The following is a 24618-nucleotide window of genomic DNA, read 5'->3' as shown; positions in this document are numbered from 1 at the left end:
CTAGTGGCTGTTCTGTCTCTGACCCCAGATAAGTTTATTAGGGTGCACAATATTTTGGGGAACACAGTACCACTACAATATGTGTTAGGTTGTTTATAATCAAAAGGTTATTTATACATTTTTAAATTCTTTTTTTTGGATATTTGAGGCAGGGTTTTCACTGTGTAACTTTAGAGCCTGTTCTGGAACTCTATCTGTATTTTCAGGCTGTCCTCTAACTCAGAGAGATCTGCCTGCCTCTGCTTCCTTGGTGCTGGGATTAAAGGTATGCACCACCACCACCCAGTTATTTTTTTCCTATTTTTTACATTCAAAGCAAATTGACATTCTTAGAAAATGATCTGTTTATAGCAAAGTTTTCTAAACAAAACCCCAAATTTAAACTATTTATATTCTATTGTAATAGATGTTTAACATTTTTTTGTTAAAGTTTTCAGAACTTTAATAGAGTTAACATCATTTAAATTTCTATTTGGGCTGAAGTTGTTTAATGCCTATATTTATAGTTCTGATTAAATGGAACTATTACATGAGTGGGTTGTACTTGTGTATCAGGCCAAGGAAAACTTATTAGTGGTCATTGATGCTGTTTTAAAAAGTACTTGTAAGAAATGTAAAAATTTCAAACATTCTATATTTCACTCCAAAATAAATAAATAAACAAACAAATAAATAAATAAATAAATAAATACATAAATAGATAAATAAATAAATAAATGCCTTTGCATAATTACAGTACTAACTTGTTACCAAATTCTTTGTTATTTACTGTAGTCTATGATTCAAAGAATGCAAAATTTAAAATGCCTCCTGAGCTGTTATCATCCCAGCTAAAGTTGCTAATAATCACTCTCCAAGGGAGTATGTCTATTATATCCACCACCACTATCTGCATATCGCAACGGAAGGCCCTGAGTTGTCTCAGCTGAAATGACCACTATTATGGTGTGAGGTATGTATAACTATGTACTGTGGTCAAATTGTGGTCCCTTGTGGCTCCAATCCCTCCTGAAAGATGGTCTAATACATCATAAGTCTTTCTCCTGGGGACAATTTTGTCTTCTGGCTGCACCTGTAATTTCAGCCTTTCCTTCTCCAAGGGAAAGATTCCTGGGATAATTCTAACTTCTTGGGGTCCATTGTTTAAATAGTCTGTTAGCCCAGGAGAGACAAAAGCATCTCTGTAGAATTCCTAGGTCCTTTGGGGACTGTAACAATGGCTAACTGTTTCTTGTGTTGTGTTATCAAGTAGGCACTTCATCATAACAAAAAGCTTTGAATATTAAACACTCACAAACTTTAGGCAGGAGGTTAGCTCTGGGGAAGGACTGACTCATGTCTGCACCCACAAATAGAACATAAATAACAGCAGGTGGTAGAAGCTGAGTCACTTTAAGCTGGTATGCTCAGGGGAGCATTCACAGTGAACTTTCTCATTTTATGGGTAATTAAAATCCTACACATATTTTAATCCTTCTCTATCTTAGATGGAAACCCGAGGAAAGGGGGCTCCTGAGGAAAGCAAGCCCCTTTCCTAGAAGTGCCTGCCCTGGAGGAGGGAGGGCAAGTGTTATGAAGGAAAGGAGAAATAGAAGTCCCTGGCTGCCAGGCCCTCAGTGCTGCTGCAGGGCCCAGCCTGTTCTTATTTTGAAGAGAATGCTTGCTTCCTTGTTCTCTAAATTGAAACTCTTGGCTGCTCTCTGTGTGGTGCTTTCTTCACTCTGGAATGCAGAAGAAGCAAGACTGGAGCTGGAGTTGAGAGCAGGGGAAGCTGGAGACCTCCTGCAGGACTTCTGGTGCTCAGTACAGGTCCACTTTTGATATAGAAATATAAGATAAATATTTTCCATTGCTATAGATTTTAGTTTATTGATACAAATTTAAAGTTAATTTTGTTATACTGTATGTATATTTCTACTTTTGTTTATAGTATTTTCTTTGTGCAACTCATTTGTAATTGTATTGTATAATTGAGAAATATAGATTTCTACTCTTGTTTAAGGTATGTTTATGTAACTTATTTAAATTGTAATGGATAATTAAGAAATAAAGATTAATAATTAGTCTATGATAGTCAATCTTATAGTCATGTTAAGTTTTCTAGATATACATAGATATAATTCAATCAGGTAGTTAATCTTCAAACACTTCAAGATCTACGGAATATGGCATTTAAAATGCTTTAAGAACTTTGACTTTCTGGACATTGAGACATGTCTGCTCCTGACAGCACCAATCTACTTCAGAGAAGATAATGGGCACTGAAGAAACTCATTATGGAGTTTGCTTTCTTTGTGGCAAAAGTTAGCCAAGGGCAAAAAAAGTGCCCTTTCATTGACTGCTTGATGATATGTTGTATAAACTAGACACGCAGGACATGTAGGAAGGTGAGCACTGAACTTTGCAAGGTGAGATGGTCCTTCAGTTTCCTGCCATGGGTGTTGGGCCACTCTGTTTCTGTCATTTAGGGTTGCCCACTTGTGTGTATAGCTGCATGCCTGTTGTTTGATTCAAGTTCAGGGAGGAATGCCTTTATGCTACCATCTGACTAAAAAAATTCAAAAATTATGATTGTACATTTTAATGGGACAAACATTTCCAATGTGTGAGGAAAAATATTATGTAGATTTCTGGGCCTTCAAAGACTTCAAAGAGAAACAATGACCTTCGCTGCTGTGGTATTTTTAAGTCTTTGTGGCTTTGTTTCCTATATCAGCTTATAGGGGTGGAAGTAGGACTCATTGACACATGTTGAAGAGCTTGGTCACCATCAATCTGAGGATATGTCACATAGGCTGGGGTTTGGGACAAAAGCTATAACTTCTACTTTGCCCCTAATTTATAAAATACTGTTTAAAATTTATGGTTATAACTAAAGAGCTGTGTACCACCTTGTCATAACATTCTGGTGGCAGCCGAGCACACACAGTAAAGAGCACTCATGAAAAACTAGGGCTTTGTGAGGTCATGTGGGTCATGTTAAGAAAAGACACATTGCTGCATACTGCAAACTTGGGGGAAATTTGGAACAAATATCCCCTTCCATTTGCTTGTATCACAGGACCTGTACTTCTCAGTTTCCATTCTAGTCTCTGCTCCTTTTAAATTTCCTTTCACCAACTCAACCATAGGATGTCTCAGGTATCATTTCATTAATGTCCATACTAACCCACTCATTTTCATACTAATTTCAGGGTGTCTAAGGTGGAAATTATTTTCCAACAAAATCTAAATATGTGTCATTGGCACACATCTAGGCTTAGTGGCACAACTGTCTTACACACTTAGGTGGATACCTGGAAAGTCAAATGTAATGTGTTTAAAATTCAACTTATTGTCTTCCTGGGAAAATCTGCTCCATTCTCATTTCCTCAGCCAGCTCCTTCAGTTGTTGGACTTACTAAATCTGGGGAGTTAACATGGAGTTCATTTCTTTTTTCTTACTATGTATGTGATATATCAGAAAGCTTTTTGACTCTATTCTTGAAAAATTGTCATTTTACTCAGTTGGCCATCTTCTCTGCTGGTGTTCTGATTCGAGCCTGTGCCATTTTACATATGAATTATGAGAAGTCTGAGAGAACTTATTTTCCTCCACACCTTCAGCATCTTCTTAATAAACACAGCCAATAGCCCTTTGAAAACACACCTGTCATGTAGCAACTGTGCTGAGGAGTCATGATTATTTAGCTTTTTTTCCTGTATAAATATGAAAAAGCACAAGCAATCATTGAGAAGGTCTAAGGGAGAATCAGAAACCTTGAGGTAGTAAAGGAATCCCCCAAACCAGAAGGGCAGGGTTGAGATTAGCTTGATATTACCAAGCAGAGGAAGTGGAAGAGCCAGACCCTGTAGGAGCTTCAACTTCTGATTCTAAATGTAGTCCTCTCCTTTCTCACCCTGGAAGCACGTGGAAGAAAGAAGCATGACTATGAATGAGACATGATGCATGTTCCCACATGAGAGAAATTACTCTTGATGTCACAGTGTCTCACCTCGACAGATGCTCTTCAGTTGTTACTACTTGATTCTCTGCTCATTGAAGCTCTTCACTTTCATACCACATTGTAATTGGTAGCACAAAATTACTTGGTCTGGAGTTTGTAGCTTTTGGTAATGACTCTTAACATTGGCTTCTCTAGGACATCAGCTTCCACACTGAAACATTTGCACACACACACACACACACACACACACACACACACACACACACACTCAAACAGTCTGCAGACAACCAAAAGTAAAGTGTGATAATGTTAAAAAGGAGTTTCATGACTTCAATAAGTGGAAGGAGCTAAAATTTCCATCAACAGATGAAGGTGTAAACAAGATGTGACATACATGTAAACAAATGCAATACTACGAAGCAATAGAATGAACTACAGGCTCTTTCTGTCACATTGATAGATCTCTATTTCTGTGCAACAGAAAATATGCACAAATGAAATATAGCTGGTATTCTTTTCTACACAATTCATTTTTATGTGGATAGATAATTTGTCTATCCACCACATGCATGTAGTACCCATGGAAGCCAGAAGAGGGTGTGAGATCCCTTGGAGTTACATAACTGTGTGGACTGCCAAATGGCTGCTGAAATGAAACCTTCATCCTCTCAAAAAGGAGCTGATTCTCTTAACAGCAGAGCACTCTCTTCAGCCCTCGTTATATTTCTTAATAAATACTTTTTTTTCCAGACTCCAACTTGACAGATATTAATTCTAGGTTGGAAAGAATATAGAAATGTTATTAATTACCATAACTGTTTCTTTCAGAAGAATGAAGTCTTATAAATTTCAGCCTTATCTTGTATAGAATGCACATTGTATGGCCACATTACATCAAAAATTATCGCACGTTCTGGTTTCAAATGTTCTGTTTTAGTGAAAACCAATATAGTCTATGTTTAATAGAAAAAAATACATAGAATAGTATCTAATCAATACTTTACATTTGCTCTCCCACTCCAAACTCATAGTCATTTGATTATTTTAAGTTTAGTTATTTTATGAATCTTTAATGAGGCTACAAATTATAAAATATTGATCTGCATTTAACATCTTATTTATAGTTATCTAAAAAATCAGACACTGAAGAGATGGCTCAGTGGTTAAGAGTGGTTGCTGTGAGGTCATGGGACCAGAATGGTTGACCAACAATCTTATAACAAGCTAGGTCACCCATGACTGCTGGTAACTACAGCCCCAAGTGATGAGACACTCTCTTCTGGCAAACCCAGCACATGTACACAAATATTTCAAAACTGCCCAACAATGAGTGCTATAGTAATGTTTAAGTCCCCTTGCTTGTTGTAAAACAATATCCAGTAGCTGCCAACTGTTCATCAACCACTAAGCACTGTTCTGTGTTGTCCCCTTTATGCATTTCAGGATTGTACTTGTGACAATGACAATGGAAACATAGAGGAAAATTTCAAAAAAGACTAGCCTTTCTATTTATAATTGTTGACTAAATTTAATTGTTGAGTATCAAAATGTTTTAAATGTTCGATTGTAGCTTCTTTGTTCTTTTAATATGTTTATATGGCGAGTTGCAGCTCATTATCTCCAATGATGTATGGTCAAGTGAAGGCTTCATAATGATCGAAGGACAATAAGTGTCTGAAGTATTATAATTATTCAGTCACTCTCTTCTCCACAAATTTAACATATTGATAATAAAAGAAAATTACAGAAAACAAATACTCTATCAGTATATAGTACTTTGTTTAAAATTCATCCTTCATATGAAAATGAGTGGTTTCCTTTTTTCCATGAGAGATTAAGCTTTAACTTCATGGTCTTCTCCTTTCTGTTGGCTGTCCATTAGGCAGGCAATAGAAGTATTTAAACAGTAGGTATACAGCAGTATTGTTTAACCATCAAACAGACAGTAGCACTAGTTAATCATTATCTAGGGAGTAGAAATGGTTAAACATTAGCCAGTAAGTAGGAATGGTTAACCACCAGAATGGGAGTGCCACCTCTTAGCCAGTAGACAGGAAGTTGATATATAATGTTTACCACCTTCCCCTTTAGGGCACCAGAAGATTCAGGACGTGCTTAGGCAGAAGAGTGGCAAGCCATGAGTTCCAAACAGCAGTTTGTCAAACTAAATGATGGCCACTTCATTCCTGCTCTGGGTTTTGGCACCTATAAACCCCAAGAGGTAAGACTACATGATTCTCAGTTATTTCCAAGCTAGAGCTATTCCATGTACAGGAAGTCAGAGAGTTAGGCTTGTCCTGCACCCGGGTTTGATTGAGTCCCTACTTGTTTATTAATTTTGTTAAATAGAGGTTACAGCAGCATCTACAATTGGTGGTTTTGGGTAGGAGACCAAGCTGGTTCCCTAGATAAGTTGAGTCAGGATTCTGGCAGAATAGGGTCTTTCTCCATGCTTTCACTTCTCTGGGAGAAAGTTCCCTGCTCCTGGTGATCCAGCAAAAAGGCATGCTTAATGGAGAACAAAGGGAAGGCCTAACTCTGAAAACATGTTCTTTGAGGATGGATGTTAGAGTTGTACAAGATGGAGCTATAAGGTACATGCCTCAGTGGCATCGGAACATTTACTGTAACTCAGTCAGGAACTTCAGGGATAGGAAGAAAGATTTTTTTTTTTTATCTTCTCTGATTATTCTTGCTGTAGGCTTGGGAGCCTGGGCTTGGCAGGATGTGACTGTGTCTTTTCTCTTGGATTTGCTTTTCTAGCCCAGACCTGCCTGTGGGTTTACTGTTCTTATTTGAAGCCTCTAAGAATGAACTTGGCATGAATCTTCAGGCTCTGAGCTCCAGACTTAAAGGGACATATTCTTGACCTAACAATTCTGAGCACTATGCTTTTCCTATGTCTATGTTTCTCAGTTTGATAGAAGAGAAGAACTTCACCAGATTGCCAATCAGCTTTCTTGGTTGCAGTGTGAGAGAGGACTTCTCTGTTTATGTCTACAATCCACGACACCGTTTTTCCTTTCAAGGAGGATAGACGCAGGGAAATCTGTGTGGTAACTCAGAGTGTCTCCTTGTAGATTAATGCATGAAACAAATATTTGAGGAATATTTCACTTTTGTTTTGGGGTAGTCTTCAGCATTGCACAATGAATACTGCACCAGAGCTAAGTAAGCTCTCCCATGTACAAATTCTCATGTGGGAAACTCACTGGAGTTTGTAATGCATCATTATGATAGGGGAAGGAGGACCTAGTAAAGATGAGTCTGAATTATTGGTCTTCATTAATGCATGTTGAGGTTAGAGCAAGGTTGCTGTGGGAAAACTCATTCTGTTCAGCCATTGTTTTTGGGGTACAAGCCCTAGGGCGTGGCTTCGTCTGTATGTGACACCTTAAGAGCTGAAGGAGAGTCATTGTCATGTACTCTCTTGGATGGTCAGAGGCCGGATGGTTGGTTCCCCAAAACCCTGGACAGAATGGAGGACAAGAACAGCTGAATAAGCAGTAGTGTTTACTTGTTCTGTGTCCGTGAGTGTATTATCTCCCTTCTATATCTCAATAAATTCTAGAGATCCTTTAACAGACTCCTGTGGGTTCACTTAACACATGGTGGTCCCCAGAACTGAAAACATCAAAGTGTACCGTTTCTTAACCTGGAGAGAATTTCTTATTTTGTAAAGCTCCCGAGACTTTAATTCTGTGACAGAGGACCACTCCCCTTAACTTCAAATTTGTACATTTCCTTCCTATTAGATTTTTGCATGTATACATAGAGAAATCTGGAGAAACATATAGGATTTGTTTCTTTTGCAAAGTGGCACAAAAAGCAGGATTAGGTCAAGGCCACTGCTAAAGCCTCAGTGTTGCAAAGTGGCTTTAATCTTTGATAAGTCAGGTCTGGTATCCACAGAAAGTGATACAAGCCAGAATTTAAGTCACTGTGCTTTTTCATGGAAAGATAACAATAGAAATTATTAAAATAGTCAGAAATGGCTGTGTGATTTCCTTTTTAACCCCTTTGTATAATGTTTATGATGACATATGAGTTTGTTCCCTGGGTGTGTGGATGCTAGAGGTCAAAGTCTCCCTCTACTGGTCTCACTCTGTTTTTATGAGGTCTGCCTTTGAGTCTGGAACTCAGTGATTCAGCTAGACTGGCAGTCCAGTGAACTCCAGGGATCGCCCTGAGTTTGCATCCCCAAGCACTGGGATTACATGTGTATACCACTATGCCATGCTCTGATTTTACATGAGGGCTGGGGGTCTGAACTAAGATTCTGAGAGTTGTTAGCAAACACATTATTGATTGGGACATCTCCCCAGCCACAATCTTAAATCCATTAATAAAAGAACTGTCATATCATTATCCAAATCTCACAGTCAAGGCAGTAATTTTAGATTTAATTCCAGTCATATCTATTTTAAACAAATGATATTAGGCTGAAAGGACTGACACTTCAAATGACTAATCTCCAGTAGGATGTAGGTAATTTGTTTTTAATGAGGATATATTCCTAGGGTCATATTTCTCTTCTTGTCAGTATTTAGGTCTGTCAGGTAAAGAGAATGGATATACAGAAAGCCTGACCCAGGACACTGTTCTCTGCCCAACTCCCTAATATTAACCTGACCTTGCTTAGTGTCTGTGATCTTTGCTTTCTTATCCCTTTGTGACAATGTCTTAGCTGGGGTCAAGGAGGACACTGTTCTCCTTGTAATTGTGCTTTATTCCAAGCAGATTTCCTTATGTTCATGTTTGCTTAGTAACACCACTACATAAATTGAGTGTGACTTTTAAGCAAACAGTTGAACACAAGGTGAGCTTGGCATTCATCAGTGCCAATAAGTATCAGGACTGCATGGGTATAAAGAAGTTCATAGATGTGAAAGTCTTGCTATTAATTAAGAAAGACCCCGAGAAAGCAGATTTTGACTCATTGCCTGAAATGTGGGACAAAATATAGGCAACCATTTGAGTCTGTGGAGATACTCCATTTTCTGTGACATCTACAATGTTTCTGGAGAATTTGTTGTGTTTTGTGGAGTAGAAAGTGGAAATTCAAGGATCGGGGACTAGGCTCTTGCCTCACAAGTGATCCGAGGATGACTGAAATACAAAATTCTTTCTAATCTAGTATACTCCCATCATGGCTTATTCTGAACTAGGTGTCAGAACATGCATCTCTAAATATCTCTTTTGGTTGTTCCTCTAGGCTCCCAAGAGTAAGTCACTGGAAGCTGCAAACCTTGCTATAGGTGTTGGGTACCGCCATATTGATACTGCTTTTGCATATCAAATAGAAGAAGAGGTAGGACAGGCCATTCAAAGCAAAATTAAAGCTGGTGTTGTAAAGAGAGAAGACATGTTCATCACTACAAAGGTATTGTTTTTATAGTATGCAAGTGTACAAATTATTGAAATATAAGGAAGTGAAAATTATATTACTTGATCAGAAATTAGTTAAAGGTGTCAGTTGCAGAAATGGTGAGTGAAAGTAATAGTGGATTATAATGTCTATGAAAAATATTTCAGTTGTTGGATGTTATTAGTAGTATATGTTTTATTTCTTGAGTAATTTCCTTTCATTGTTCAATAAACAAGCTACCAATAACAAAAATATATAATTGAGTTCACATTGTTAATTAGGAGTAAAGTAAATCCTGGTATAAAGGGAATGATTATAACTTTCCTTCAAGTACAAAACATATTTCAGTATTAGGATAAATAAGTGTGCATGTTTGTGCAATGTATTAATTGATCACAACCTCTGTTCTTCAACTTCTGTAGCTTTGGTGCACTTGTTTTCGGCCAGAGCTGGTCCAGTCTAGTTTGGAAAAATCACTGAAAAGACTTCAACTGGACTATGTTGATCTTTACATTATGCATTACCCAGTGCCGATGAAAGTAGGTGATTTGTATTGTCAAATGTACATATTTTTGCATGGGGGCATGGAAATAATTTTTATGGATGTTTGAGACAAGTTTCCATTATAATTTCATATAACTTCATATAGTTAGTTTATGTTATTAAACTTCTTAGTAGGTTCTACAAAGAGTTTACTGGATTATGAAATAAGGTATCCAAGATATTGTCAGAATCACAGAGTAGAAGTAACTTCCAGAAAATCTTGTATGTACACATCTTTCACATTTATTTGTATTACTAGGTGTTTGCTTGAGTCTTGCCCCTATTTTCTTTCTTGGTGGCAATAGTGGCCCAAGATAGTATCAGCATCAAGGTCATTGACACTTTATGGCTTCTCTGCATCTTTTCTTATCATAATCAATCTTGCACTCAGTCCTGATTGGCCATCCTTGGCTCTCATGGCTGCCCTTGGACCCACATGTATTCATGCTTATTATTATTACTGGGACTAGATTGATATAAATTTTGGTGGAGGTCCAGGCCATGCAATGACTGGGCTTCCCAGTGCATAGGAAACTTTTTTTTCCAAAAAAAAGAATGGACAAAAGAATACAGGTCAATTAGCAGGTCTCATTTTGTTATTTGAATATATTATTTAGGTGCAGGAATTTTATATGATTGTGTATGTGTGTGTGTGTGTGTGTGTGTGTGTGTGTGTGTGTTTTATGTAACAACAATTACAAAAAGAGAGGCCATGAATTTGAGAGGCAGCAAGGGCAAACATTGTTGATGTTGGAGGGAGAAAAGGGAAAGAGAGAAATGATGTAATCATATGATAATTTCAAAAATAAAATTATTGTAATCAAGAAAATATTTAATTATTCATATAATTACCATAAGAGAATACAGGAAAACTAGGCTCCTAAAGATAACTTTACAACTCTACATGTGTAACACTTTGTAAACACAGTGTATAAGTTGATGCCTCATTCACTTTATGGCTGCTTACTGTCTTATTTCCAAGATACACTTTAAAATTAAAAAAAAATACTTGTTTAATGTGTATGGGTGTTTGCCTTGTGTGTATGTCTGTGCACTATTGTCACTGGAGGTCAGAAGAGGGCATTGGGACCCTTGGTACTTAGTTACAAACAGTTGTCACCCACCAAGAAGGTACTGAGAATTGAACCCAGGTCCTCTGAAAGAGAAGCTTAATCACTGAACTATCTCTCCAGCTCCTCCAAGACATTATTAAAAACATTACTATAGGTGAGACATGTGTTTTTGTGAGATTTATTTAACAAACATTTCTCTTCCAGGCAGGGGATAATGATTTTCCAAAAGATGACCAAGGGAAAGTACTACTGGACACAGTGGACTTCTGTCTCACGTGGGAGGTAAGTGCTTTTCCAAAGGACAATAGAGCAAGCAGAAGGAGGGAGAGTCAGCTCATTTTCCCCTCAGTATAGAAATTCATTTACATGCATATGTATTTGCTGGAGTAGAAGGGGGAAAATGCACTACTAAAATGTAATAGATGGAAAGTGAAGAAGCACTCAGAATAATAAGGAATATGTGTTATTTTGCCACCTTATGTAATAGCATCCTCAATTTTCTAGTGATGTCATAGAAATATCTCACTGCCAGGCATCTTATTCTTAATATCACCATTATCTTGACTTCTTCATATTTAAGTCCAGTGATCACCTGGGCAATACACCCCTCCCTAACTTTTTTTAGTGTCTGTAATCAAACTTAGGGCCTTGTACACACTGGCAAGTGTTCCAATGCTGAAATATATGTCTCACTCTAGATAATTTTTTTTAATTGTTCCATCTTCTCTTTATATTGATGTAGCCAATTGCAAGTATGGCCCTTCACAACCTCTTTCTCATCACCAGGCATTGGAGAAGTGTAAGGATGCAGGATTGGTCAAGTCTATTGGGGTGTCCAACTTTAACCACAAGCAGTTAGAGAGAATCCTGAATAAGCCAGGACTTAAGTATAAGCCTGTCTGCAATCAGGTAAGGATTGTCATTCCCTCCTCATTTCTCATGGTTTTCCTCACTCTGTACTGTTGACATGTGTCCATTTTCCCTCTGTAAAAGTGATTTTTATTTTGTGGAAAAGAAGATTCTGAGAGCAGCATCATTGCTTCAAAAGACATGAGAATTTCTGAATTAACCTTGGACTATTAAAGTATTGGTGAGAATGTGGACATACTTTAGTAGCCCAGTGTTGGAGAATGTGTAAATTTAAAGTTAGTCCAGTAGGCAGAATTTGTGGGCAGGGCAAAGTGATCTTCTCCCTGAACTCGAATAATGAGGAAGCATGGGACATTTTATTGAAAGATTAAGTTAAAATAAAAATCAGTCAGTGTTCAGGACTTATGTGGAGTTTAGATGCTTCTCACCATCTTATTATGATCCTTCCTCGTGATTTTATTAAGCTTAGCAGGTGGCATCTTTACCCACTGAACTACCTTGCTGACCCCAAACTATTTTTTGACACAAAAACTTGCCCAGTCAAATGTTATTAGCAGAATCTTCCAAAATTAGTTCTTTTGCCTTTCAAGAAAAATTGCAACTGCTTGATCTTTTTAAATTCAAAGGTGATATTGTATATAATTTTCTTATTATACTTTACTGACATTAATGATTTTTATTCATCATAATATGAGAATTTGATATAATCTGATATCTTTCTATCATACTCTTTCATAGGTTGAATGTCATCTTTATTTAAACCAGAGTAAGCTGCTGGATTACTGCAAATCAAAAGACATTGTTCTCGTTGCTTATGGTGCTCTGGGAACACAACGATATAAAGAATGGTAATATGAAAAAGAGTATACCTGCAGCAAGACTGTCAATTAGCATCATAACACTCAGTTCTCAGGGAGAGAGGGATCTTTCTTTGCAAGAACCCGGTGAAGCAGAAGTTGGTGGTTCAGGGACTCCTGAGTAGCCCTGGAATCTTATTTTCTTTTCCCATCACTCCCACAGAGTACTTGTACAAGAGAAACTTCAGGGAGAAAGGCCTGGTTATGGTGCACAGGTCCAGGCTACAGACCACAATGGTAGGGAAGTCAGGGTGTCAGGAGCTGGAAGCAGGTGGTCCCTTTACATTACAATCAAGAAGCAGTGAATAACAGAAGATCACTAATGATCTGAGCACTTTCTTCATTTATACAGTCCAGGATCCCCAGCTCAGGGGAAGTGTTGCAGTCACAATTAACATGAGCCTTCCCACATCAATTCTCATCATAAGATAATGCCCTACAGGCATCCCTGAAGCCCATCTTCCCGATGATTCTAGACTTTGTCCAGTTGACTGTTATCCATAACCATCATGTCCAGTCTTGTATGTGCCCTCTACTGTGTTTTGAAGCACCACCAAAAACCTTGGCCTCAGCAACTCATTTCTACTTTCCTGCTAGGGTGGACCAGAACTCTCCAGTTCTCTTGAATGATCCAGTTCTTTGTGATGTGGCCAAAAAGAACAAGCGAAGCCCTGCCCTGATTGCACTTCGATACCTGCTTCAGCGTGGGGTTGTGCCCCTGGCCCAGAGTTTCAAAGAAAATGAGATGAAAGAGAATTTGCAGGTGATGAGTTCTCCTTCTTAGGGTTGTTACATAGTATCTTCCATGTGCTTGCTTCCTTCAAATCTCTGTGAACATTTTTTAGTTCAAGCCTATATTTCAAGCATTTTCTATATATGTGAGCTTTCAGGTGCATTGAGAAAAGTTTTGTCTACAACACAAACAGCAGCATGACTTGATAATAGTGTTGGAGATGATGTAGAATTTGCTTTGCTTTGTTAGCCAAGTACTACATACCCCTTTCCTATGCATTTCTTTTTTATTTTGTGAAATGAGTGCTCTGGACTAGGTAACTTTGATTCTAGAAATTTTTATGGTTCTACTTTTAATTCATTGCATGCTTAGATATTCTAATACTCATCATATATATGTATATATATATATTAATTGTATATTTCTGTCTTACTCATTTATGTTAGTTAATTTTTTGAAATTTCATGTAAGTATACTTTATCATAGTATAAAATGTTAGTAGTTAGTAAAGAAACCATTCTTAAGTAGTTTAATATAAAAAACTACTTAAGAATGTTCTTTGAAAAGGCGAAAGATTTTTATGATCTGAAGAGAAACCAGAGTATGGGATTGTTAAACTTGGTCTTTGAGCAGATGCTCTTACCAGGTGGTGGAGGTGGATAGAGGAAAGAATAGTGCAGAGTAAGGAACTATGCCTGTTGCTTGGTTCCCGGTTGTCTAGCTATTGTTCATGTGTGCATTTCAGTTAATGTTGCCAAGTAGTAGAGGACAAGTCCCAGTGCCCAAAGGATGTTAGAAGTAGCAAGATAGTCACCATAAATGTCCTGCTAGTCTTTTGGAAGGGCTGTCTTCTGGGAGTTATCTTTGTAATATTCTCACTAGAATCATTCTGAACTGGAGTTGTGCAGAGGAGAGCATGGGTGAGGGAAGAGCTCTTTGCTAGGACCATCACATATAGAAAACTGTTATGCTGTACCCAGGGATCCATATGTGCATTTCTTGTGTTTCTTGTGCACAAAGTTCATTCAACAACATTTGAAATTCATAAATGTCCTAAAGGAGAGCATATGGTCAAAGGGATAGCTTGACAGATTGATAGAAAAGGTTCCTCTTGAGCATAGAAGTGTTAAACCATGTCTGGACAGTGTGAGTTAATTCATGTTGTTAGGCTGACTGTGGAGGGGCAGAAGGAGGCTCGCAGGGCAAGATCTGCAGTGCTGTGCTGTTTTGAGACTGACATCCCGAGAAGTCCTTCTGTAGGTGCATCTTCAGCTCCTCCATAGGAATACGTTTATTGAGCAGGAACACGCCTTCTTCCTCATATTTTAGTGTATAGATCTCATGATAAACTTAGAAATGCTGTACTTCATGTGGTCTGTGGCTTTGTTTTCTTGTAAGCTGAGCCTTGAGGAATGCAGAATTTTAATTGTAACTTTGTCAGTCCTTCTATGACTCTTTCTAAAAAGAGGCCTGCAGCCATTTTTGTCTTCTTTGAAATTTTTGTTGCCAAGGAAGACAGGATTACAGTTTTGTCTGACAGATTGAGATAGCGTGTGTATTCTTGGTTATCAAAATACTCATGTAGCATGGGGTTTTTAGCTGGTGAATATTCGCAATGTGGGAGAAAGCATGGTACATACTGTATAATCTCAGTTCCCTAAATGTGTGTACACTTGCAGCATCTAGAAGGACACATCAAGATGAGATGCTTGTGACTGGGTGGCTGTTCTTGGCTTCTTGTGTTGTGTTTCCTGTAATGCACATACTACAAATAAAAGCTTTTTTTAAAAGCTTAAAAAAACAATGTTCTTTGATTTAAAACATTTGCTTTACTTTAGCCTGAACTAAGTGGAAATTATCTGTCTTTGCTGAGTTGCTTCACATCTCTTTAAGGAACTGTTGTACATATATTTAGGACGATGCTGCCTCTCAGTCTCAGTGGACTGATCTTCTCCTCAGTTCCATATAGGTTTTCTACAACTGAAAAGTTTCCCAGGTCTCTGCACTTAGCCCTAAAGCAAGCCAGTGAGAAGCCTTTTATGACAAGCACAGGGTTGAAGAATCACTGCTTCTGTCACGATTAAATGTCCAGTGCAAGTTGCACAGCCACCAAGATTCAAGGGGTGACAAGTAGACATCTCCTCCGTGGGGGAAGGTATAAAGTCACTTCAACAGAGTGCAGATCAAGAGTGTGGATTGGGCTCTGTGCTCTCTCCTCTTTCTGCACTCTCTCCTTTCGTATTCTCCCCCCTCAGTGCGTCTCTCTCTCTCTCTCTCTCTCTCTCTCTCTCTCTCTCTCTCTCTCTCTCTCTCTCTCTCTCCCAATAAAGCTCTACAAAGGTTAAAAAAAAAAAGAGTGTGAATTGGCTCCCAAAGGCCAGCCAACGCATTGGGGACAGCCCTTGCTCACAATGCTAGGAGTCCCACAAGTAGACTAAGCTACACAACTGTCACACGTGTGGAGGACCTCAGTTAGTCCCATGCAGGCTCCCTGGCTGTTCGTCCAGACTCTGTGACCTCCCACAAGCCCAGGTTACTTGTTTCTTTGTGTTCCCATGTGATGTCGTTGACGCCCTTGGCTCATACAATTCTTCCTCCCTCTCTTCTGCAGGATTCCCCGAGCTTGGCCCAATGCTTGGCTATAGGTCTCTGCATCTGTTTCCACCAGTTACTGTATGAGGGCTCTCTGATAACAATTATGGTAGTCACTAAACTATGAGTATAGCAGAATATCATTATGCATCATTAGCTTTACCTTTTTTCCCCAATCGTGTTTGGTTCTATCCTAGGTCTCTGGGTCCTGAAGCTGCAGACAGTGCCAGGGGTGGGCTCACTCTTATAGTATGGGTCTGAGGCTGGACCAGTCATTGGTTGGCTGTTCCTACAATCTCTGTGTCACTCTTTCCTCCTTCCCCTCCATACTTCCCATAGTCAGGACAGACAGTAAGTCCAAGGTTATGTGGCTGGGCCAGGATCCCAATCCCTCCACTGGAAGCCTCCCCCTCCCCAGTCACAGGAGATGGCTAGTTCAGGCTAAGCATCCGTCATTGCTAGAAATCTTAGCTAGCTAGGGTCATCCTTGTAGATTCCTGGGAGTTTCTTTTGTACCAGGTTTCTGATTGATCCCAAAACGCCCCCTTTCCAGTCATTTGTTTCAATGCTCTCCCCCTCCATCCACCCTGAACCAGATTCTTCATGTTCCCATCTCCACTCACCTCCAGTCCACTCATCAGATCTCTTCTATTTCCTCTTCCCTAGGAGATCCATGCCTCCTTTCTTGAACCCCTCCTTGTTACATAGCCTCTCTGGGTCTGTGGATTGTAACATGGTTATCCTTTATTTTATAGCTAATATCCACTTATAAGTGAGTACATTACCTTGCCCAGCCTTAATACAAGAGAAGCCTAATCCTACTTCAACTTAATATGCCATGCTTCATTGACACCCATGGGAGTCTTGTCCCTTTCCACACAGAAACAGAGAGGGGACAAAGGGGTACAGATGTGAGGTGTGGGGACGGAATGGGAGGAGTGGAGGGAGGGGAAACTGCAATTGGGATGTAAAGTAAATGAAGAAATTTAGTTTAAAAAAATCGATATTAAAACCAGAGCAGCAATTGAATCAGAGGTGCTTCTGATACTTAAGCCTGGCAGACAGTTACAACTGCCCCACTGTTGTAGGCAAGTATTGCTGATGTTCCTAGGAATGCTGCTGGAGAAGGAGAATAAACCCAGATTTTGTAATAAATGCCTGCAGATGTGTGCAGAATTGTATAGGCGTGAGAGACTGGAATTTATCTATGTATTATATATATATATGATAAATACATAAATTTGATAAATATATAAGGTAAATCATGTAAGTATATGTAATATTTATCATCTATAATTATATGTGATGTGATATGATCTATATATGGTCATTTGACAATGATATACATATATATACACACACCCACACAAATGAACACTGGTGGTTGAAGGGTAGAAGTATAGAAGTGTAAGAATTTGTAATTCTAGGTAGGTAATTATAAGATGTTCTGTTTTCTCAAACAAAAAGAAATATGGATTATGAGTTTTCTGCAATTACATAGTCTCAATAGTGACTGTTATGCAATTCAGAAGCATTTGCTGAATTGCCTTCTCCAAATTTTTGCTTGTTTTTATTCTCTTTTTATTGCTTCATGAGAAAAGGGCACCTACTACAGTCTTCGCACTTTTACTATGTGATTGAGCATCACATCTTTTCACTTGTCAGGCAAGAGTCCCCTTCCCTATTTTACCAAGGCTTTGTGTTATTTCCCACTAAACTGTTCTCTAAATTGTAGTTTTTATGTATTGTAAAGCATTATCCAGAAAGATATATATATATATATATATATATATATATATATATATAATTTTAAATGAATTATTCAGAATAATTACATTTATAACTTCTTTTCTCTGTTCAACTGTTTTATTTACTCTCGCCCACTACCCTAATTATGTGTCTTACTAGATTCATCAGTTGTTACACTGTTGACAAATTTCCTTGTCTTTCCCTCCATCCTTCTCTGTCTCCATATTTTTAAGGCACGAAGAGACTTACCACTGCATATGTTTTAAGATGTGAACAATTAGTGAAAATCATTTTGAAGTTAAAATGTCTCAAATTTAAATAAGAAGATCCTTTTGAAAGCCAGCTCTTTTGTCCTGTATGAACATGATATAATTAGAATTTGGATACGTCTTGACTTACATAATATTGAATGAGCAATTGTTTACATTTTAGTTATTCATTGATTTATTACAAAATGTAACTTTCCATGCAAATGACTGTCTTGTGTGATATATTTCAAAAATTTGCTTTAGATTTCTTTGAAACTATGTAGGTGATGCCATTGCCTTTAGATGATGTTAAATGTTTTGTTTGTATTTTCTCATCTGTGGCACTGTGAAATTTTAATATATCTCAAAAGCAGTTTTCTTTCATTTTTACTTGTTATTTATTAACCATGGATGTTTTGATAAACAATGTTCATTATTTTTAGAAACATATGCACTACTCACATTGCCTTTGAGACATAAAATCTGATTCATTCAAATGCCAAAACCTTTTGTTTTTCTGAAAGGTTTTTGAATTCCAGTTGTCTCCTGAGGATATGAAAACCCTAGATGGCCTGAACAAAAATTTTCGATATCTTGCAGCTGACTTGTAAGTAATCTTGATAAACACCTCACCTCAATTTGTTTCATGTCCAAGTCTCTCCCTCCCTCTTCCATTTACGATGGTTCAGTAACCGAATGTCCTATTCATCTGTAGCAAGTTTCCCATGGGGATAGTTCATACAGCATTTGTCCCTAGGTTTTTGAAAATATGGATGGGTAATTGCAAAACAGAGAAAGTTTTGAAAGTCATGTTCAAAACTAAGAAAAGAACCTTCAGGAAAAGCACTATTGCATAGGAACATTAATAGCCACCCGAAGATCTTTAGTTTCCCTTCATGATCTGTGGTTACAAAATTTCATGCTGGAAACAGGTTATAAATTGCAAATGAAGATTGTATATATATATATATATATATATATATATATATATATATATATATATATATACATATTCATCTATCTATCATCTATCTATATCTTCTACTTGTTGGAATTTTAATTCTCCATAGAAATAAATATGATAATGTTTGAAGGAGAATTAGAAAATCTACAATACCATGTAAAATTGGTATATGTGTTATCATTATAAGATTTTTTTAGTAGAGAGCAGAATGAGGCAAAGGAGAGATATAGCTCAGTGAGTGAGCCATTGTTGTAAGTAGTGAATAATTCTTGTCACACTTTAACAATGAATGATTTTTATCATGGCTTATTTTGGATTGTTATTTATATATAGAGGTCTACATATTATACAGTTAGCTCCTTGGACATGGATGCCCATCTTATTAATGCCATTCTTTCCCGAGTCTAATAGATTAATTTGTTCATAATGGGCAGTGAGTGAATAATGAATGGATTACTAATAATTAAATGGAAGTGAAAGTAGTAGGCATAGATAACATTTTAAGGCATATTAAGGCATTTTCGTGTTGATCAATATCTAGAGTAACCTTGAACTAAAGTGACTCATACTTTTTCTCCTTTCTTTGGAGACTGAAGTTTGGAAGGATTTTTGGCTCTTCTTTCTTTGATTGATGCAAAAATGAAGCTAAGGGAAATGAGTCTTTATGAACACTGGTCTTTGTGTATTCTGTTCTAGGCAAAGGGACATAATTGGAAAAAATGTATAAATAAATAATGTTTTAAAAACATTTCTAGCCGGGCAGTGGTGGCGCATGCCTTTAATCCCAGTACTCGGGAGGCAGAGGCAGGTGGATCTTTGTGAGTTCGAGTCCAGCCTGGTATACAGAGCGAGATCCAGGAAAAGGCTCAAGGCTACAAGGAGAAACCCTGTCTCAAAAAAACCAAAAAAAAAAAAAAACACATTTCTAATAAATGTTTGTAAGTGACTGTAAGAATATCACCTTCTGCAACATATCAGGGAATGAAGAGATTAACTTTCACCTCCATGGTGATTTCCTAGATATCATGTCTTTTACACTGCAAAAGAAGATCATACAGTGCATGTTTGTTTTTATTTCCTATTTCAGTCTTGCTGGCCACCCTGAATATCCATTTTCTGAGGAATATTAGCATGAAGACCTAGTCATGACTGTGACTCTGACTGAAGTTATGGTGTGTGGACAGTGATGTTGGTGATGGGACTCAGATGCTGTTTGGTGGATGCCTCATTTCCAGTCAACCTAGGCTGCTTAGCAACTCTCACATTCAGCTGAAACTCCGGCTAACAGTCTTGAAAAAAGGGGATTTAATTTTCATGATGCTTCAAAATAAATATAACATGTTCTCCTCAAAAGATACTTTGTTTTTTTTATGAATCATTATGACACAAAACTGGTTTTGATGGAAGTCTGTGGGTGGTGTTTGGAGATGATGATTTCCATTTTATAAATATTTCAGACTTGGGTTAGGTGGTATTTTCAGACCAGGGAATGGCTGTTAGTAGTTGTTTGTGAGTTAGTGGTCCTCTAGCCATGAGTCAACAAGAAAACATGGCACACAGTCTGTGATTCTCAGTCTGGAAGGTGAGACAAACATGGAAAGGTTGACCAACAGTTCCCAGGTTCTCTCTAGCTGCTTAGCATTAGAGTCTTGGAACTGGAGAGTGAGGCATTCCTGAAAAGGTTAGACTAAAAGGGTGACATGAGAACCAGCCTAATAGGACCATTCAAAGTCAGGATGGGGGACTTCAGGAGGAGGGAGCTGATCATAGCTCTACCTAGAAATGATGCCAAGGTTGATTTTTTTCCTTTTTTCTTTCTCTTTTTTGAAGATAATTACATTTCACAAACAAAAGGAGATTTTCACAAATTTAATCCAAGAACACATCAGAGATTTATTCCTAGCATTATTTTTGTAAAGATACAAAAAAGAGAATGAACTTTAATTTTCATCAATTTAAAAATACTTACAAGTATTGTGATGCATTGATGGAATGTGATCTCCGAATCCCTGAAAATTTAGTGTGCAAAGATGTCAACACAATGTTGGACTAGGAAGCTTCAAATTTTCCCCAGGAAAACATCAGAAAAAACATGTAACCCAGGCTAACTGTCTAATAGGCTCTGGTAAGCAGTCAGCTGTTTACAGAAACCAAGTAAAGATGCAACTGTTAGTAACAACAGGATCCCCAAAACAGGTAGTTTTACATCTCACACTGAGAAGACCTGCCTGCCTGGTAGCATGTGGTCTTGATATGTAGGTGGCATCAACAGTTACCAGTTATTTTTTCTTCAAAGCAACTGATCTTATAGGTCCCAATATGCCAAATCTGTGCATTTCAGAACAATTTTCTTAATACTTCAATTCTCACATAAAGTTTACCTCATAAATAGCAGTTAACATTAGACAGCAAGCCTAGGTTTATGGTGCTTTCTTTAGGAATTTTACAAATTATTTCCCACAGAATCTTTATTTACCATAGAAAATATTTTTTTTTTGCATTTGAAAATGATTAAAATGATGACCAATAGCTTTTTCTCAATGTTTAGAAAATTGACCAGGAATTTAATATTTTAGGAAAGAATTGAGTACTTAATATACCATTATCCTTTTTCCATATTAATTCTTATTTACTATTGCTCAATATATTTTTTGGAAAAAAAATTTTTATTTTATGCATATGTGTGCTTGTCTGTATATATGTCTGTGTACTATATGCATGCCTGGTGCTAAGGGAAATTAGAAGACGGTATTAGTCCCTTAGAACTGGAATTACAGATGGTTATGAGCCATCATGCGAGTACTAGGAATCAAAACCTATGTCCTCTGGAAAAGAAGCAATTTCTCTTAACTTTGAGTCATCTTCTCTCCAGCCCATGTTGCTCAATTGTTTCATCTTCATTTAGATTCACAAAAGCCTATAATCTTGTTGTGGATTCACAAATGTTAAGAAATTGTAGGAGATTTTAGATGTTCGGAAAGTGCAATGGAAGATGGGTGTGTAGCCTTTGTTACCTTCACTTGCAGTTGTTAGGACATCTCTGCATTATAAACCTACATCATATTGATGAAGTATCACAGAAATATTTACTTCCACAACAAGAAGTGTGGTGAGAGACCACACTCTGGATATTGTTCATTGAGCATCCTTTTCTTCTTCCCTCTCTACTGGCACTTCTCCTGTGTGTTGACCTCATGTTCAGGCTGGGTGAATGAAGCTACAGTAACTTCAGATCTCATGGAGCAGTAAGTAGTACAATATCCAACAGGAAAAAATATCCATCCTTTAAAAGTGTCACTTACAAAGTAAAATTGAATAGTGCCCTAGCATAGTCCTCTCTCATGTAGCATTGGCTATGAATGGATCACAGCTCGCTTTGCACTGAGATCATGTGAAAAAGCCAATGAAATTAACAAGAATGTCTGAAACAATTACTTTAGAGGAAAAAAAAAGCCATGATTGCTACAGTCATAGGGAGAAAGTGATGATATTATTGAAAAGTGGGTTTCTCACCTTCCCTAAACTTGCAACTGCTTGGCGTGTTTTGAATGTTAATCACACATGCTTTACCACTGTCCAAATGAGTAAGTATGCATAAGCTTTAAATAAATGGGTCTGTGCAAGTAAGAGCAGAACTCTTTCTGTTACAGACACATTTCTGTCAAAAAAATGATGCAAAAACAGACTAATAATTGAAAACAAAGGCTGTACCCTTCAGCAAATAATTATGAATAACAAATTATGAAGAGAATTATAGAAGATAATCCACAAATACTGATAAAGGAACTATTTATTTAGAAATTATATTGGGGAGAACAACTCACTAAACAGGATAGGCAAAATTGTCATAGAGTCCTGGAAGACTGATGTCCTGTCCCATGCTGGTCCTGCTGCCTGAGTCAGTCTGCACCATCCAACCCATGAAGGAGAGAAGGGGCCTGAGGCATTCGTGCCCCTCAACTTAAGCTATCCCCTGAGGCCAAGCCCTAGAGGCTGGTACTTCAAGGTCATAGGTGGAACAGGTATCTACTACCTCTCCCCTTTTGTCTAAATAAGGAAGTTCTAACCTGATATAAAACTATATATAATTGGAATGATTATCAAGTATTGTCCAGGAGAGGGAAAGGTAGTAACATAAACAAAATAGAAATACAACCAACAAGAACAACATCAAACAAGAAACACATACTAAATGTCCAGAAATAGCCAGACCACAGGTAAATGACAAGTTACAGAGATTACTCCAATAGCTGTCCTATCCTGAAAAATCTAACTTCAGTACCTAAAATGTTCTTAGCTAAGATATGAGAGGATTACAATTGTACTTATCTAATCTTCAACCCCATTGAAGACCTGAGAAGGAAAATATTACCTGAGAAAACGGGAAGTGCAAACAAGCAATTTCTGAAAATGGCAAGAATTGAGAGAGACAGTTGGCAGCCTGGACAGCTGCCTAACGTTTCTTAGCACCGTTGGGGCATCCATTTTTGGCTACAGGCATAGATTATCTGACAGACCATTTTCTTTCTTTCTTTCTTTTTCTCTCTTTCTTTCTTTTTTTTTTGGTTTTTTGAGACAGGGTTTCTCTGTGTAGCTTTGCACCTTTCCTGGAACTCACTCGGTAGCCCAGGCTGGCCTCGAACTCACAGAGATCCACCTGCCTCTGCCTCCCAAGTGCTGAGATTAAAGGTGTGCACCACCACTGCCCAGCCACTGACAGACCATTTTCATAAGCAGAAATTTTGAAAGACTATCTTACCCTGTCTTGGCAAGGTTCAGCAGCTGCATTTGCTTGTGTTCTACTCATCCAGAAAGGACAGCGTACAAACGGTCAGCAGCAGAGGCAAATGCAGTTCTTTGCCTAGTAGGCTATTTTTTTTTTTTTTTTGCCAAAGACTCTTCCATATGGAGAGTCTTTGAGGCCCATTATTCTCTTGGGAGTAGATTGGTGATACCAGGAGCAATTGTGTCTCACGTCAACAGAATTCTAAGTTCTCAAAACATATAAGTGTCATATCCTCTAGGTCTATGAAGTGTTTGAAGATTACCTATCCATCTGACATATATTTCTGTAAACTTGGAAAGCCTAACTAATGTAACTATAGATATGACAAGCATGGGTAACTGTTAATCTATAAGTCTTATATAACTAAATAACCTAAGAACTAAGGCTTTACATTATTAAGGTAAACAATCTGTAAACAGATATACAGTATTATGACAATGACCTCAAAATTATGACAATATACAAAATATCTTAATCAGAGGTAAAAGTTTATAGTGCAATGTGACAGGACAGGCAGCTCTCCCCTCAGCTTAAACTAGCCCCTGAGGCCATGCCCTAGAGGCTGGTACTTGAAGTTCATAGGTGGAACAGGTACCCACTACAGAGAATGATCAGAGTCTATTCATCTGTTTCTGGGTTCATGACTTCGCTTAATTCGAACACTCAGCCTTGTATGAGAGCTGCTTGGTGTGAGTCCATGGAACCCAATTCTAAATCAGACAAACCAATAGCTTGGTAAAACACCAGAAATAGTATTTAATGATCGCATGACCACCAAGGCCTTGGTCCTGAATTTTGAGGCTCTAGATATACCCTTTGACATTTGCCAAAACAGATCAACTTAGACATAACAGAATTATGATTGGTCACAAAAGAACAGAGAACTGT

At 37.8% G+C, this 24618-nt stretch overlaps 2 protein-coding genes across 8 annotated transcripts in view; both read left to right on the top strand.

Annotated features, from left to right (window-relative positions):
• Nucleotides 1-1414: 1414 nt before the first annotated feature.
• On the top strand, nt 1415-20298 carry LOC128103613 (aldo-keto reductase family 1 member C13). 7 transcript variants are annotated; one of them, XM_052728144.1, is made up of 11 exons: nt 1715-1809; nt 2231-2387; nt 6039-6168; nt 9163-9330; nt 9738-9854; nt 11136-11213; nt 11718-11840; nt 12540-12649; nt 13256-13421; nt 18505-18587; nt 20032-20298. In XM_052728144.1, exons 3-11 carry the CDS (start codon nt 6085-6087, stop codon nt 20072-20074), a joined length of 972 nt encoding a protein of 323 aa, XP_052584104.1. In that variant the 5' UTR covers nt 1715-1809; nt 2231-2387; nt 6039-6084; the 3' UTR covers nt 20075-20298. The 7 variants fall into 7 exon arrangements, with proteins under 7 accessions (XP_052584109.1, XP_052584103.1, XP_052584108.1 ...); XM_052728146.1 differs by having other exon boundaries at nt 2231-2408; XM_052728145.1 differs by having other exon boundaries at nt 1722-1803.
• The window catches only part of LOC128103612 (aldo-keto reductase family 1 member C13-like), a 51383-nt gene continuing 28503 nt past the window's right edge, over nt 1739-24618 (top strand). Inside the window, exon 1 of the mRNA XM_052728141.1 lies at nt 1739-1809. The gene's annotated coding sequence lies outside the window, so the exon portion shown is untranslated. The remainder of the gene's footprint in view (nt 1810-24618) is intronic.

The sequence above is a fragment of the Peromyscus californicus genome, unplaced genomic scaffold (assembly GCF_007827085.1).
Source record: "Peromyscus californicus insignis strain IS unplaced genomic scaffold, ASM782708v3 Scaffold_8__1_contigs__length_139910024, whole genome shotgun sequence".
Lineage (NCBI taxonomy): Eukaryota > Metazoa > Chordata > Mammalia > Rodentia > Cricetidae > Peromyscus > Peromyscus californicus.
Note: the sequence above shows the minus strand (reverse complement) of the source record. Positions and strands in the feature narration are given on the sequence as shown.